The sequence below is a fragment of the Periplaneta americana genome, chromosome 3 (assembly GCF_040183065.1).
Source record: "Periplaneta americana isolate PAMFEO1 chromosome 3, P.americana_PAMFEO1_priV1, whole genome shotgun sequence".
In the NCBI taxonomy this organism is placed as follows: domain Eukaryota; kingdom Metazoa; phylum Arthropoda; class Insecta; order Blattodea; family Blattidae; genus Periplaneta; species Periplaneta americana.
This window is the reverse complement of record NC_091119.1, coordinates 183,316,357-183,334,406: the sequence shown is the minus strand read 5'-3', so window position 1 is coordinate 183,334,406 and position 18,050 is coordinate 183,316,357. Positions and strand designations below refer to the sequence as shown.

The 18,050-nt window shown below is 35.2% G+C and overlaps 1 protein-coding gene across 1 annotated transcript in view; it reads left to right on the top strand.

Annotated features, from left to right (window-relative positions):
- Nucleotides 1-18,050, top strand: part of dsh (Segment polarity protein dishevelled) — a 69,152-nt gene that overhangs the window by 13,512 nt on the left and 37,590 nt on the right. Inside the window, exons 5-9 of the mRNA XM_069822377.1 lie at nt 320-405; nt 3,319-3,381; nt 8,308-8,490; nt 10,218-10,467; nt 16,617-16,745. Coding sequence (XP_069678478.1) covers nt 320-405; nt 3,319-3,381; nt 8,308-8,490; nt 10,218-10,467; nt 16,617-16,745 — 711 coding nt within the window. The remainder of the gene's footprint in view (nt 1-319; nt 406-3,318; nt 3,382-8,307; nt 8,491-10,217; nt 10,468-16,616; nt 16,746-18,050) is intronic.

Sequence of the window (18,050 nt, the reverse complement as noted above, 5' to 3'; positions counted from 1 at the left end):
TCGTAAAATAAACCAAGGAAAAAAAAAAAAAGGAGTTACAAAATCCAGCAACTCTGGATGGTTGTGAAGATGGTGCTATTTACCACTGATATTAAATAAATGGTTAATATGAGAATAAGCATTATCATCTATGTTAGAGAATAATATTACACTTTTGTAATTTTAATACAATCAATTACAAATTGTTGCTGTTTAAATAATTAGAGTTTAATTATGGAACTTGTTGCTTAGATTGAACTCTTGGATATATAAATGAGTATTTACATTTAAAATTACAGTGTAATATTGTAACAAGCAGTTATGTTGATTTTATTTGCAGCATTATTAATCCAGTCCATGGAGGTAGAACAAATGTGGAGGACACAACATGCACGGAGACAGAATCTATCATCAGCTCTCGCCAAGGTATTGTAATGGCATGGAATTTCTTTCTTCATTAAAATTTTGCATGTCTGCAATTTTCATGTAGAATTGATTCGTGTTTCTTTACGAACTCGGAGACTCCCATTCATAAAATATGTTCACTTTCTTCCAGTCGAAAGAATCCTGTCTGAAATCACCCAATCCATGATCACTGTTACATTACAAATACAAACTTAGGCATAAATGTTTTAGTAGTTGCTAGTTTTACTGTCAGTATTATTGTGTATAGTGCAAGTAAAAGAGAAGTGCAGTCCGGGAAAAAGTAAATGTGAATTGTGTAATTTATAAAATACTCACAGTGTCAGAACTGATATTCTTACATTGTTTACTGACATAAAATAAATGTCTAAGGAAGAAGCTTAGAATGCTTAGATTTATTATATACCTTCGAACTATGGTAAAGAAGTGATTAAAACAAAGATGGCTCTAAAACTGGTTAGTTAATGGAATAGACATTAAAAACAGCTTTCTTAATTTGTATTGTAAAAAAAGAAATTGCTTGAAACCACGCAAAACCCTCCCATATCTAACTCAGTTACTGTTTTCATGAAGATATGGTTATTTTGTGAAGTAGATTTTTTTACTTTTTATTCGAGACAGCTAAATATAAACAGTTCTAGTCCACACCTGTGGAGTAATGGCCAATGCGTCTGGCCGCGAAACCAGGTGGCCCGGGTTCGATTCCTGGTCGGGACAAGTTACTTGGTTGAGGTTTTTTCCGGGGTTTTCCCTCAACCCAATATGAGCAAATACTGAGTAACTTTCAGTGCTAGATCCCGGACTCATTTCACCGGCATTATCACCTTCACCTCATTCAGACGCTAAATAACAAGTTGTTGATAAAGCGTCATAAAATATCCTACTAAAAAAAAACAGTTCTAATCTAACACTCAGAACTGGACTTAAAATATTTCAGTGCATTACTGTCATTCCTACAGACTTTGGAGTCTTTAGTAAGTTAAAATAACTCTTTTTTTTTTTTTTTTTTTACTCTTATTTTACTTTAAAATACCGAATTGAAGAGTTTTGATGCTTTAGTATTGAAATTATCCATCTCATAATTTTCTAATTTTCTTGTCCTCTAGTAGCAATATCCTTTAATAACTTGAGCATTGTGACAGATAGTCAACACAACAGTGTTGCCACAGTCTGGACGAAATCACTCATCACTCGAAGCACATGTTGGTTATAAGGTCATTACAAGCATTATTGCAATGGCTTTGTAGGAAATTAATTCAACTAGTGCCAAAGCAATATAATTTATAATAATAATTTATTCATTTTAAGTTAAAATTAATTATTGTTAAATTACAATTATGTGCTTTCACTAAATAACGATGCAATAAATGTTACTTTAAAAGATTCTGAAGTTATATTACGTGTACAATATCATTTTTGTGCATTAAGTCTGCATTTCTCAGAAAAATTCAAGCGTTAACACTGTTTTTGTTCGACAGTATATTTGAACCATAAAATTACTTAGTCATACGTTAAAAAGTGTTAAAATTTTAAAAAAGGTATATACCTTCGACGGCCCGTTTCGACGTGATGTCATGTCTTCTTCAGTGTCTCCTGACTTGAATTCTGCGATTTGTCGATAGTAGGGGTGGGGGTATGTTGCTCTTATGGTGGGGGCTGGTTGTTTGTGTGTTATGACGTATCATGACGTCTAATAATGTGTGGGTATTAAACTGTAATTGTGTATTAAGTATATGTTATTACTGTATGTTTATATATTTAGTATTGTGCTAGGATGTTTAACTGTGAACTTTTTGGTGTGATGTGTAAAATTTCCTTATCTGTTTCTATATTATTGTAGTCATGATTATTGTTGATAATGTGGTCTGCATAATTTGATGTGATGTAGGGTTTGGTTATAGCTTTAATATGTTCATTATATCTTGTGTGAAAGGATCAAATTATGCAGACCATATTATCAACAATAATCATGACTACAATAATATAGAAACAGATATGAAAATTTTACATATCACACCAAAAAGTTCACAGTTAAACATCTTAGAACAGTACGAAATATATAAACATACAGTAACATACCCACAATATATACTTCACACACAATTACAGTTCAATACCCACACATTATTCGATGTCATGATATGTCATAACACACAAACAACCAGCCCCCACCATAAGAGCAACATATCCCCACCCCTACTATCGACAAATCCACATCGCAGAATTCAAGATCACCAGTAGTTCAGGAGACACTGAAGAAGATGTGACATCATGTCGAAACGGGCCGTCTGTCGAAGGTATATACCTTTTTTAAAATTTTTAAACTTTTTAACGTATGACTAAGTAATTTTATGGTTTTAACAAACAAAGTGTTAACGTGAACTTTAATCAATGAGTATATTTGAATGTTAGTACTTAAAATATCAGCTTTTTACTAACGATTGCGTGAAAATAGAATTAACTTTTGTTGACCAAATTCTGGACATTTTCAGATAACTTTGTTTTCCTTTCATACTCAGAAATGAAGCATTTGTATTGAAATTTTTTCATGCTCTTAGGAAACAATAGTAGCTTTTTTATATTGTCAAAAAAAAGCTTCAATGTGAAATGTTCTAGTTTACAGTAGGTTATGTTTTTAATACACACTGTGTTGCATTCCCCAGGACGTATTTATTCCTCCTGTTCATCATCTTGCTCCTTTCCAATAACTGCACATTTTAACTCCTTCCTGTGTAAACTGTACTTGAGTGTGGAATGTTTAATAAACAGAGTGCTTCTATTAACGTTATTTTAGAGATGTTGTATGATTTTATTTATCACTCTTCCGGTTTTCTTGCAATGTTGTCTGATTTGCAGTTTTCTGTTGTGGCAATGGTAAGTTACGGCTTCTTATTCTTAATGTTTTTATTATTTTAGGCCATCATAATGTTCACAAAGGATCTAGACCTCATCATGGAGACAAGTACAATAAATATAATGGTAAGTGGGGGTAGAAATTTGAATAATTGACCCATCAAGTATTTACGCTAGAATGTTAGATAACATGCTTTCTGGCATATTAGGTATTAAGCTGGAAGCTTGTAATGATTTTTATGCTCGACCATGCCGAAATGTAGTAATTATACACCTGGTAGCAGTCCTTTAATGCCATTAAAGTACACCTATTCATTAAAGTTCAGGTTTTCGATTATTCTCAGTTATGCAATCGAAAGACAACTAGCAAAACGTCACGCAGGCTGGAAATCCAATATTGTCGCAGAAGGTTATGTTCTGTTACTATAATAATTAGCGTTAATTGTAAATAATATTCAAATAAATTCAATTTGTCATCTCGTTTTTCAATGTCGAATTCAATTTCAAGGTTATATCAAGTTTAACGAGATTACATCAAGGTCGTCGACATTTGTTTCGGGGAAAAAATCAATACTTTCGTGTCTGCGCACATCTCACAATTCGCGAGATTGCACAAGGTCAGTTCCATTCCTATTAACATAAGATAACGTGGAAGTTATGAATAATTTCAAGTTAGAAATATGGTCGAGCATAAAAAGTCGTATGAAACTTGCCTATAATGGTAATTAAGACGCTCGTATGAAAATTATGAAACTCGCTTGCGCTCGTTTCATAAACATCCTCGCGTCTTAATTACTATCATTATAGGCTCGTTGCATAATGTACTATTATTAAATTTGAAACCTATATTTACAATGCATAAATATATAAATTGGCGGCATGACTTTGCAGGAATTCGCTTGTAGCACTTTACTTCCTCTGCTTACAGTGCATGTGCATGCATTGAAGAACAGTAATTGAAAAGTTAAGTATTCACCTTATACAGGGATTTTGGACATGGACCTTTATATTTTTATATAAACAAATTTACAGTTGATTTGTCTGTTTTCTTAGACTCCTTTTCTCACCTTCAAGAGGGTTCAGTAGTTTTTGCTTCTTTCGTATGTTCAATTTTCAGATATTCCCAAACCTGTGTCTTCCTGAGTCGTATTCACTCAAAATTGAGATTCAGATTTGTAATTATGTACCAACACAACCAAATAACACAACAGAATTAATATAAATTGTATCCGGAATGGACTTCACATAAAATTTCTATTGTTTATTTGATGGTGTTTGGACAAAGAGAGATAGATTATAAAAATGAGTTTTGAAATAAGTGAAAATTAAACTTCGGACTCTTATTGCAAATAAATTTGTACTCAAATAAAACACATCAAATGCTAGTATTATTTTGTTTTTTTGCAAACCCATTTCTAGAATTTCACTCGTGTTTTCACTAGGGAAATAAAACTCTATTTGCACAAAAAATGACTCGACTCCCTTCATCCAAACATAACCACTGGCATAGCTCAGTCGGCTAAGGCGCTTGCCTGCCGATCCAGAGTTGCTCTCGGGCATGGATTCGATCCCTGCTTAGGCTTGGGTTTTTCCGAGGTTTTCCCCAACCGTAAGGCGAATGTCAGGTAATCTAGGGCGAATCATCGACCTCATATTGCCAGATACCATCTCGCTATCACCAATTCCATCGACGCTAAATGATCTAATAATTGATACAGCGTCGTTAAATAACCACGTAAAATAAAATAAAAATCCAAACACCATTGTACTAATGTAGGAAATAAGATAAAACAATGTAATCAGCTTAGATCTGATTAAAATATAGTTCAGAATTAGAGCTCATTTTACTACATTGTATTTTAAATAACTACCATCCTTTGTGTGTGTGTGTGTGTGTGTGTGTGTGTGTGTGTGTGTGCGTGTGCGTGTGCGTGTGCGTGTGCGTGTGCGTGTGCGTGTGCGTGTGCGTGTGCGCGTGCGCGTGCGCGCGCGCGTGCGTGCGTGCGCTTTTTCCAGCACTGTGGCATTGTTGATATAACCTCAGCAGTTGCAAGCCTCATTAAATAAAACATAATTTAATATTTAAATTTAATTGATTGAAAATCCCGTGAATACTGTGCAATTAACAAAGTATCATTCTAGAGGTCCCACAGCCGTGGGACTGAAGCCGGATGGTCTATGGCGAGTCCTTGGCATCAACACCTTTGAGTTGATTATCCCCTTTGATTTGATTACCTGGTTGGGTTTTTCCGAGGTTTCCCCCACCGAAAAGGCAAATGCCGGGTAATATTTTGGCGAATCCTCGGACCTCATTTCATCTCACTACATCTCGCCAAAATGTAAAAAAAAATTGTACAACATTGTAAAAATTGTAGAAAATTACTAAATTGTAAAACTATAAAAATTTGTAAAAATTGTAATTGTAATATTGTAAAATGTTGACATGTTCCACATCTTAAAGCTTCATTGCTCATGTAAGATCTATGGAATAAAATAAATGAATGAATGAATGAATGAATGTTTCGGTTAAAGAGTACTGACTTATGAATGCTGTATCTTATGGTGAATATATTTAAAATTAAAATATAATTACTTATTTAATACGGATATAATTGTTTTATAACATTATTTATTTTAAAATGCAAAATAAACGGTAAAATATAAAATATATCAGACTATATTCTTTACACCGAGAGTTAGACAGCCAATCCTGGGACATCACAGCACGTGCATTTGTTTACATCAGGTTTCACTGTTGAGTTGGATGGATAATAATTTCGTTTAATTGTGCTCATGAAACTTCCCAGTTGCTTTATTCTCAAACTGGCTTCTTAAAGGCTGAGAGTACGACCCATGTTCACACGATATTTTGTGCTCGAAATTGATATAGAATTGGACCTATAAGTGCTGTTTAATCATCGTGAATCACTTTATATATTTATATGAAGTTACATGTTTACATTTGCTTCACAAATATGTTTTATGTGCTTTCAAGGGAAAAATTGTATCGAACCTGGGACCTTTGGCTGAGTGCGCAAATGCTCTACCAACTGAGCTACCCAGGAACTATACCAGATCCTGGCTCAATTATTCCCTTTCTATCGACATAGAGCACACCTGTGGAGTAATGGCTAGCATGTCTGGCCGCAAAACCAGGTGGCCCGGATTCGATTCCCGGTTGGGACAAGTTACCTGGTTGAGGTTTTTTTCCGGGATTTTCCCTCAACGCAGTATGAGCAAATGCTGAGTAACTTTCGGTGCTGGATCCTGGACTCATTTCACCGGCATTATCACCTTCATCTCAGTCAGATGCTAAATAACCTAAGATGTTGATAAAGCATCATAAAATAACCTACTAAAAAATATCCACATACCTGAAGTGAGTTGACAGAATGTCAGAGCCCAGCATTGGGTGTACACTTTCTGTGTAATTTAATTTTGTGGTTTTCTGTTAACGAACCGTACCTGAAATCCAGATTTCTATAATACACAGTAGGTACTGTTCATTAACAGAAAACCACAAAATTAAGTCACACAGAAAGTGTGCACTCAATGCTGGGCTCTGACGTTCTGTCAACCCACTTCAGGTATCTGTATATAAGGGGAATAATTGAGCCAGGATCTGGTATAGTTCCTGGATAGCTCAGTTGGTAGAGCATTGGTGTGCTCAGCAATAGGTTTCAGGTTCGATACTCGGCCCTGGAACAATTTTTCCCTGAAATTATTCGGTTCAGCTTTACAGGTAGCTGTACCTGAAAGCCAGATTAATTGTATCGTTTATGTGAATTTATATAGAAGTTATGCAACTACTTACTGTAAATTATGGTTTATAAATGATCACCATAATTTTAGGATTATGAAAATGCCTTTTTTGTGCAATCTGGAAAACTGAAGTTTTTCTTAGTAAATTACGTAGTAAATTATGTCTGTCTTTTGAAAAATAGTTCTCGAAAATAAACTGTAAATATATAATTAATTTATGCCTTACCATACTTCTAGTAGTTTAAGAATGTTTTCTGTTTTTTTTTTTTTAATGGTAGATGAAATTATTTCTACACTATTTTTAATTTTTAGCTAGGTGCATCAACCACGTGGAAGTTACTTTGCCACTCATAAGGAAATAACATGTAAGGACACTAGATGCTTTCATTAACTTAAACAATGGGTATTTAGTAAATTATATTGACGAATATCCTTCAAATTTTATTTGTGCGAGATCGTGCGTTTTTGCTTGGTTTCCACATAAAACCAATCCGCGGAAAGTCTAAAATTCCACATTCAGTATTCCCAACCTAACACACATAATAATTTCCCTCTTCTTACCGCTTAAGTGACATATTGATTTTACTGCTTTAGGCTTTTAACATATTATTTTTAGAGACGTTCAATATAGTAATAATTATAAATTGGAAACTTACTACTGCAATTTCACCTAAATTGCACTGTTAATTATTGTTTTTAAATATTTGAAAAAATTAAGTGAGCTCTACAACTCCACTAAGTTACTGCATTCGTGATGCAAGTAACATTAAGGAGCCGTGAAAAAATCAACAAGATTCCAGACTCATCATAGACTGGGGGGGGGGGAAGACAGACGTATATCACAGCCTGCTGGAGTATAGTAAACACAGAAAACATTTTAAAGCAACAATGTTGAAGATAGATATATATATATATTTTTTTTTTGCAAATTTGCTGTCATTGAACAGAAACCAAGATGGAGATTTCATTGCAACTAATTAGAAATTCCTCTTTCAGGTATGTAATAAACGATCTTCGCACAAAATAATGTACGATACACAAGCGGTATGTTTTCTTTCAATTCTCGGAAATTAAAAAAGCTCAACTACGTTTCGCTTTTTCAAACTTTTCCTCGAACATCAAAACTTCAACATACTGCTCTTGTAACGCATATTACTATTTCAGACTTGTTTCATTTTACATGATTATGTGTAAAATCATTTCTTTTAAAAAATTTGATGTTTGCAACATATTTTTCTTGTTTAGTAATTTAACATTGATGTATGTTTGGTTGTTTTTTTGTAATATCAGGGTTGCGGATAAATGGACACTCAAAACACAGATCTGGGCATGGTTATGAATCAAGTTCAATGCTCAGCTCTGACTTGGAAACAACAAGTTTCCTGGAATCTGAGGACGATGCATCGAGCAGAATTACCACAACCACTGGTAGAGCTACCAATCTTTCAGTTGATAGACAGACACTGGGAACAGGTACTTTAATATTTCGTATATAAATGCAGTAGAACTTGGTTATAGCGACCTCATTTTGTGCGACACCTCGCCTGTAACGTCAAATATTCTGTGGTCCCAACTAATTCCCCATAAGACATATGCTTTTCTACCTTGCTTAATACGACAAACGTATATGCGTCTACCTCGCATATAACGTCATTTTCAACCTCTGTTTGGAATAAGATTTTCTAAGAACCAAAATATTTTAAGGAATATTTTATTGAAATCTGGAACCTGGCAAATTTTTTTACTGTCCTCTTCTGTCATACACCTCTGGAATGCAAGTAGACCCCCCACCCCATTGTAACCTGCCCGAATTCGTGCGATATTGACGGTACCTGCATGCAGTCAGTTTCGACAGGAACTTTTCACTAAGTGCACGCATTTTAATGCAGTATGCCCACTAAAAGAAAAGTTATAACGTTGGAAGAAAAAGTTAAAATGATTCCTCAAATTGAGAATGGAATTAATAAACCTGACGTGTGTCGTGAGTTTGGCCTAGTTAATTCCAGTCCAAACGATTTGGAAGAGCAAGGATAAAATTGTTGTTGCATTTGAACAAAATGGACCAAGCTAGGGGAGGGAGCAGTGAAATTGCAGCCTAAATAACGAACATAGAAAGTAATTTAGGAAGTGTGTATTGAGCAAGTATGAGACAACAGAGTAAAATGACTGATTACTTCACTCAAAAGTAGACTAAAGTAGTTTGGTGAGTTCTGAACAAACTGTTTTAATACAAAATACTGTATTTATAATTGTACGTGTATTTTATTATGTTTATGGTGGGCTTAAAAGTTGTTGTTTTCTAATGCCAGGCATTTGACAATAAAGTCATTTGACCTCTTGCACTCCAATATTTTTCAAAGATATTATCATGACCAGCCACTGAAGCACAGATTTTGAGGTGTTCTGAATCCATTTCTTGGTTTGAGTTGCACAATGGGCAGTTAGGGGACTGATATATTCCAATTCTATGCAGGTGTTTAGCCAAACAATCATGGCCTGTTGCCAATCTAAATGCAGCTACAGACGATTTTCGTGGTAAATCGGGAATTAACTGTGGATTTTGATGCTTAAAAGTGAATACATAAATCTAAAATAAACCTAATTAAATTTGTTATTTTTCATTTTCCACCTCACTAGACTGATAATATGAATCTCGGTTACTACGACACTTGTTTATAACAACATAATTTTTAAGGTCCCTTGGATGTCGTTATAACCAAGTTCTACTGTTTAACTTTTAGTTGTGCTGGTATGTCAGATGGTATTAGCATGAATCTTTTCTAAACTCGTTTACAATTCTATTGGAAGTTGACAGAATGGATTTTGTTTCGGAGCTCGTGATTTATTCAGGAAAATTACCTACAGAAATATTCTCTACTTTTGATTGTGGTTTCATCTTATTTATATGCACAGTCAATGATTTCATTCGTGTATGTCTTTTGAATAATAGTTCAAGTAACTGGAAATATATTTGCAATATAATAAACTGAATTCTTGCAAAATGTGTATGGTGTGTAGTTGGAAAGTATGTATAATTTTTGTGACGTCAAATTTTTTTATGTTGTAGTGCATTTACTACTACTTTGTCAAGAATGAACTGTATAAATGCTGCTATAACTTCGTGAATGTGTTGCATTAAGGGTATATTACCCCATTATTAGTAGAATTAAGTTTTGAATCTGTTCGCTTTTTCTTCACAGCTGACCATAGCAGTGTATCAAGGTTGCACTTATCTGGCCGTCGTCGCCCACAGCGCCGTCGCCGACATCGTGTTCCACCTGCCATGTCTCGCACATCATCCTTCTCGTCTATCACAGACTCCACCATGTCGCTCAACATCATCACTGTTACACTTAACATGGATACTGTGAACTTTCTTGGTATCAGCATAGTTGGTCAGAGTAACAAGGGTGGAGATGGTGGTATCTATGTTGGATCTATTATGAAAGGGTAAGGATTAATATTTGTTTATTATTGTAAATTTTTATACTGAACAACAATGTAATTTTATTATCTCAACAATAACTCTTCACTTTCTACAATTTAATTTCACTCCTGTCAACAATGGGATTTGCTCTCCGCACAGCAACACAGCGTTTGTTGTTGCACTCCACAAACGACAATGACAATTTACTTGGACTATTACGAACAACAATGAACTGTTAATCTTAACTGATATTCACAAAGCACTATTTACAACACAGAACTGTCAGTTCTCAGTTCACAGCTCGTTTGTCTTGGCTAGTTCTTCTAGCTCAGTCACTCGCGTTCACAGAATCTCCAACCCCAGACCTTCAGAGACGATCCGCAGCACTTCGAACTTGGGTCCCCCAACTGCGGTCCACTGCACTCGAACTCCAGGCTTCAGGCTCCACAGTTACGGACACAACTCAAGTCGTGCTCTGGTCTCGAAGCTGGCTTCACTGCTAGACAAGACTGTCTGGCTTGCTCTCCACTGACTTTAACAACACTGCCTTACTGACTGACTGACTTTCACTTGCGTCTTCTCTTTTATATAACCAAACCATAGTTTCTGGAGAGTTCGCGGTCGGTCGACAGATGCCTAGAAGATAACGGATATCCAGACTTCTCTGGATCTTTCTCGTCAGTCACCAGCTGCTTTACTTTCCCCTCTCTGCAGTGGAACAGCGTGTCGCAACCTCCTCTCTCCTCTCTACGCTATGCGCCGTCCCCCAGTGCTCCGTGGAGCCCGTGTCGACTCACACTCGACCTGCTCTCTTGCGGGACGCGTGATCGAGTTTCGATGTGGCTGTCACATTGTAATATTTCGCAGATGGACCTCTAAATCCTAATAATGGGACATCAGGAGCAGGGTATTATATTCCAAAATATCAAGAAAGTTATTTCATACCATGTTCATCCTCCTCCAGTCTTGACACTGAATTGCTAGCTATTGATGCTGCTCTTCAGTGTGTTACTCAAATTTCTGAAAAATCTATTTGCATACTTACCGATTCCATTACATATTTAATATAATTAAATATGTACCAAACCTATATGCACATATAATTATTCCAATTCAGAAACAACTAAGTAAACTAAAAGAACTCCAAAAGGAAATAACATTTCAATGGATACCTAGTCATTGTGGTATACCTGTAAACGAGAAAGTCGATAATATTGCAAAACAGGCAACATATTTGCAACCAAGACCTGTTCAAGTGATATCTCTATCCAATGCTTTTGCTTCAGTAAAGTCTCATTTTACAAACCTATGGATCAACAATTGGCTCTCTTCTGACAAAGAACAAATTTTATAGTCTGTACAAAAGGAACCAAATGACCTGGAAATGTACAAAAACTTGCCCAGACATGTTCAAACATTTTTAACAAGAGCCAGAACAGGCCACATTGTCACTCAATTGTACAGCTGTCAAAAGAAAAAGTGGCCGCTCTCCTGAAACAAAGTTCCCTTCGGGTATCTTCGCTACAATTTGGAGACAGGCGATGTTACATGTTGTTGGACCACGTTGCCTGATATCTACAGTTATAATTGAAATATTCTGTGTGTTATTCGATAGCGTAATAGTAGCGTTCAGGCCTCTTATTCATGAGGTCCTGCGTTCGACTACAACCTCGTGCTTTTTATGTTCTTTTTTGTTCTGTTTTTGAGAGAGGCAAACTATACATAAAGGCTCCTTTCTCTTTTACGATTATTTTAGTAATTAACATCAGGTTCATTAATTTATTATGCCATGACTTTATCATTATGATATTGTGGCTGCAAATGGAAAGAAAAAAGATTTTATTCTCAATAAAAATATCTTTTGTGGCATAAACAAAACAAATTTACTGGCGTCGGCCTTAAAACATTCAAACAATTAAGCGTTAAAAAAACAAAACAAAAAGCCACAATTCAATATTTAGTCTATCTTCCTCTTATCTCGAGCATCTTGCAGTCGAGTGGGCATGGAATTGACTAGTCTTTGCAAATAGCGACTGTTCTTAGACACGATATTCCAGGCATTCTGAACATACATACATAAGTGTTCTGTCCATGGGCAGGTCTTTCATTGCAAACCCAGCAATCTCCAATCTTTCCTATTTTCTGCCTTCCTATTAGTCTCCGCATATGATCCACATATCCTAATGTCGTCTATTATTCTTTTCAACCAGAGACCCAACCAATTCCTTTTTCTCTTTCTAATCAGTTTCAGCATCATTCTTTCTTCACTTACTTTTTCAAACACAATTTTATTTCGTATTCTGTCTTTCCACTTCACACGCACCGTTCTTCTCCACATCCACATTTCAAATGCTTCAATTCGTTTCTCTTCATTTCGTCGTAATGTCCATGTTCCTTCCCCATACAATGCCACACTCCACACAAAGGACTTCACTAGTCTCTTCCTTAGTTCTTTTTCCAGAGGTCCGCAGAAGATCCTTCTTCTTCTATTAAAAGCTTCCTTTGTTCATGTTTGCAATTTTTCTTGGGAAGGATAGGCCTAAATGCGGTAACATCCCGTTGCTTTCTGCACACCACTATCTCTTTCGCATCTTATTAAATTCCAGGGGGCCCCAAGCGTGGAGATGAGGAGAGTGGATTTGATTAATTGGGCCCTCTGGACTTCACCGAAAGTCACGGCAAGGGTTAAATATTAATTCTATCAGGATGTTTGACCTGTTCAGAGACCGGGAAATCCCAATTAGCCTTTGCCCCCCACATCCTGGACTAGCTTCTACGAATCATCAGAAAATCTTAGAGTGTGATTGGGCCAATTTTTCCGAAAATGTTTCCACACTTTTGCCCTCGTAGCTCAGCGGACAAACATCGGAATTTAGATGTCAACGTCTCAGGTTCAATTCCTCGTTACTCCTTTTCATTTTATTGTGGTTCAAAATAGTATAATGTAATAATACAAAAAGAAAAACTAATACCAGTATTATGCAACTGGATTTTTCCAAACCTAATATTAAATTTATGTTATTTATATCGCTAAAGAATGATTACAATATAAATAACTTGAATATTATTTATATCGCTAAAGAACGATAACAATATACAAAACGTGAATATTGTTCATATCGGAATTTCACAGATTTATTACAGGTGTATTTAAGAAATTGTAGAAGAATAGTAATTAGTAAGAGTGTCCTATTTATTCTTCTTGGAGCCAAATTTGTAACTTTTAAAAGTGTGGTTACTATGTTGAAGTGTATGTGTTGCAACGGATGCTTGATTTGTTATGTATGTGAGTCAGTTATGGGATGCTTGATGTCGTCGCAATGTCGTAATTAAAGTTTGATTCTGTTTGTGTGACTATTGTGTATTAATTTATGATGTATGGTATGGAAAGCTGCATATTTGTGTTATAGAAGTGTTACATATGTGTGTTGTTAATGTTTTTGTATGTTTCAAATTGATAACTGATATTTGTTTTGCAATCGCAATGCCTAATTTACGGATTGTTTATGTTTTGTTTACATCGCGTAAGCTAATTTAATTTTGTTTTCCATTTCTCTTTATGCTTATCTTTTTTGTGTATAAAACTATTGCCCTAATATACATATGTAAAATAGGGCTAACCCCCATTGGAGATACAATAATAATAATTATTATTCATATCGTTATAAAACGATAACAGAATACAAATGATGACTTGAATTTTATTCATATTTCTAAAGAACGATAACAAAATATAAATAACGTGATATCCATAAAGAACGATAACCGGATATAAATGATAATTTGAATATCATTTACATCGCTAAAGAATGATTAAAAAATAAAATGAAAACTTGAAGAAGGCCCGAACCCACAACCTTTGTCATTAAACAAGCACTCTACCGCTGGTCTACGAGGCGCAGATATGGAACACTTTCATAGTTCCGGAACTGCTTGTACAAGTACATGCATCGTGTAACACCGCCGCGACCCAAAGTGGACTTTGAAAATATTCACTGTTCATGAGTGCGGCCACTTTTTTTTTTGACAACTGTACCTACACCGATTTCAGATTTCTGATAATCGTACATGTTTGTGGTGTAATAATCATGATGAAGATCTGGAACACATTCTTCTATACTGTCCTTCCATAAACGACAAAAGAAGTAAATTAAAATCATCAGTACCAGTTGCAGAAGACACAGCCTGGCAGTATATATTGACTACACCTCAACTCTGGCTACTAGCAACAGGCATCTATAATGAACACCGATCAAAATACCCCTCATTTCTCGTGCAAAACAACAACTGAATAGACTACAGTGGACTATAGTGGACTTTATGTTGTCAGCAAAGAGCTGGATACATTAAGAAGATTAATTGTAATATTTCGCAGATAAATAACTTCTTCTCTTTCTTACTTTCTGGATTACTGTGGTTGTTCCCGATTTTCACAGGTTCATCCAAGTTTTGAGTGGCCTTCTTTGGACTAATGTGCCTCCTCTTTGCTTGTATGGTATTGCTGTTTTCGGAAATTGAGAATTTTTCATCCTTTCTTCAGTCTGGTTTCTCCAGTGATAAAGTATTAATTATTAATTCAAGTTAAATCTGGTAAATTTATATACGTCATCCTCGATCTTGTGGTTATTATAGCACCCAAGACTCTTACGAAATAAATTATGCTCCTAAGGAAGTAACATACTTACGTCTTACACCGACTGCTATCATGCATCATGTAAAGCAGGCGATTGGATGAACGGATGTGGTATCTTTTGGCAGAGAAATCTTGCAATGAAGGAGAAGATTTTAACCCAGATTTTCCCACCGTTCTTTTTTAAGGACAGTTGCAGTGCCTCCGGATATTATGTCATTGTTGGTGTTAGGGACATTTTATAAGTTGTGCGATAATGTTGGTAGTATTTGTTAGCTTTAGAAAATATACGTTCCTTGTTTCAGTTTATTTCAACATCATTTAACCGATTTTTGAGAGTAACTAATGTGCTACTGTATTTTTATCACAAAAAATTTTTGGGCTTATCTGGGTTAAGATATAGTTTAACGTGGATATGGTACATTTTTACAGCTTTTGCTTTCACCATCTTATAGAGTGTGATTCCAAAAAGTGCTATCACCTGTTAGCTTATTTTCGAATTGTTTGGAGTTGGTACCTTTTGGGAATGAGCTTCTCACATATGGTAATAATAATTCTATTATTGATAAAAACATAGTTTAGTGTTCATTCTTACTTTGTGTATAAGTTAATGTAAATGTATAACATACTTTTGTACTAAATTTGTAACAACTATTTGTTTTGGTAATGTAATATGAAATCTACAGTGAGAGTTCAATCAGAATCATCTAGATATCTGTAGACACTTAATGTCAGATCGATGTCATTATCGTCAATAGATATTGGGAGGAAATTAAACGCAGAATAAATATGGGAAATGCGTGTTATTATTCGGTTGAGAAGCTCTTATCATCCAGTCTGCTGTCCAAAAATCTGAAAGTTAGAATTTATAAAACAGTTATATTACCAGTTGTTCTGTATGGTTGTGAAACTTGGACTCTCACTCTGAGAGAGGAACATAGGTTAAGGGTGTTTGAGAATAAGGTGCTTAGGAAAATATTTAGGGCTAAGAGGGATGAAGTTACAGGAGAATGGAGAAAGTTACACAACACAGAACTGCACGCATTGTATTCTTCACCTGACATAATTAGGAACATTAAATTCAGACGTTTGAGATGGGCAGGGCATGTAGCACGTATGGGCGAATCCAGAAATGCATATAGAGTGTTAGTTGGGAGACCGGAGGGAAAAAGACCTTTAGGGAGGCCGAGACGTAGATGGGAGAATAATATTAAAATGGATTTGAGGGAGGTGGGGTATGATGATAGAGACTGGATTAATCTTGCACAGGATAGGGACCGCTGGCAGGCTTATGTGAGGGCGGCAATGAACCTTCGGGTTCCTTAAAAGCCATTTGTAAGTAAGTAAGTAAGATATTGGACCAACACCTTTGAATTAATATAACTTTAAATGTTTGTACTCTTTAAAGCTTCCTTGACATACCTACAATGAAAGTGCTATGATGTATATATAAAAGTTGTTGCTCCAGTTCGATTTGTTTAATAAAAATATGTGGCTATTTTTATCTGATTACCGCAAGTAATGAAGTGAATATTTTTACAGTGGTGCAGTTGCTCTTGATGGGCGCATAGAACCTGGTGATATGATACTACAAGTAAATGATATAAATTTTGAAAACATGTCCAATGATGAGGCAGTTCGAGTGTTAAGGGAAGTTGTTCAGAAACCAGGGTAAGATATGTCATACACAGCTTAGAATAGTTCTTTTCATTTAGATAACTTGTCCTTGTCTTCTTAATATTAGCTTTATTTTCAGTTGCATTTAAATACCAATTAAAAAAAAAGTCTTATTGTAATCAAATAATATCAAAGTGAATATTTGTTTAGTTTTATTTCAGCTGCATTTAAATACCTATTAAAAAGTCTTATTGTAATCAAATAATATCAAAATGAATATTTGTTTAGTTTTATTTCAGTTGCATTTATATACCAATTAAAAAAGTCTTATTGTAATCAAATAATATCAAAGTGAATATTTGTTGTATTGTATTTATTTACATTCCACGGTGTTCGTACATTGCTTCATAGCTAGAATATGGAACAAGTCAAACGAAATCAAAAATCTTAATAGTACTATAAAGTCTTAATTTATAGTCACAGTCTAGTTGAATGTATGCAGAAGAGGTTTACAATACAGTCTACTAGTACAACACAAATTTTTAGTATCAATTTGATGAAGCATTGATGAATGTCATGAATTCACCTACAGAATAGAAGGCGTAAGAAATTATTATTATTGTAATTCAGAATTTTGTTTATCTGAAATGAGGTCAGCTGCCTTTATTTTGGTTAACAGAGGTTTTTATGTAGTTATGCATGTTATGCAAAGTTCATGAGTCTAATGCTATGAGTGTGCAAGATGGATACTAAAGATGTTGATGGACATTTGCAGAAATGAATGTATCATCTCTTGATATTCCACATTCCACCAATGCTATGAGACAAATACTAAAAATTCATCTGTGTGATCAGTGACAGTAAGAGATAAATTTTGTATACAAATGTGATAACCAAACAGCAATTGATACAGTGGATAAACAGGGGTTTCCAAGAATTATCTTCATTGACAACATATTTTCTGCAAATCTAGTCTTTCAGGTAAAGCTCCCTGTAAAGCAGATTTAAATAATTTCAAGGGAAAAATTGTTCCTGAGCCAGGTATCGATCCCGGGACCTCTGGTTGAACGTACCAGCGCTCTACCAACTGAGCTACCCGGGAACTGGTACGTTCAACCAGAGGTCCCGGGATCGATACCCGGCCCCGGAACAATTTTTCCCTTGAAATTATTCAAATCTGCTTTACAGGGAGCTTTACCTGAAAGACTAGATTTGCATAATATATACGTCACTGTGTACGTTAACAGAAAACCACAATTCCAAGTCACACAGAGATTGTGTGCACTCGATGTGGATCTCTGGCGTTTCGTCAGTCCACGCGAGTTGTGTGGATATAAAGGGAAAAGTTGAGACAGTGTC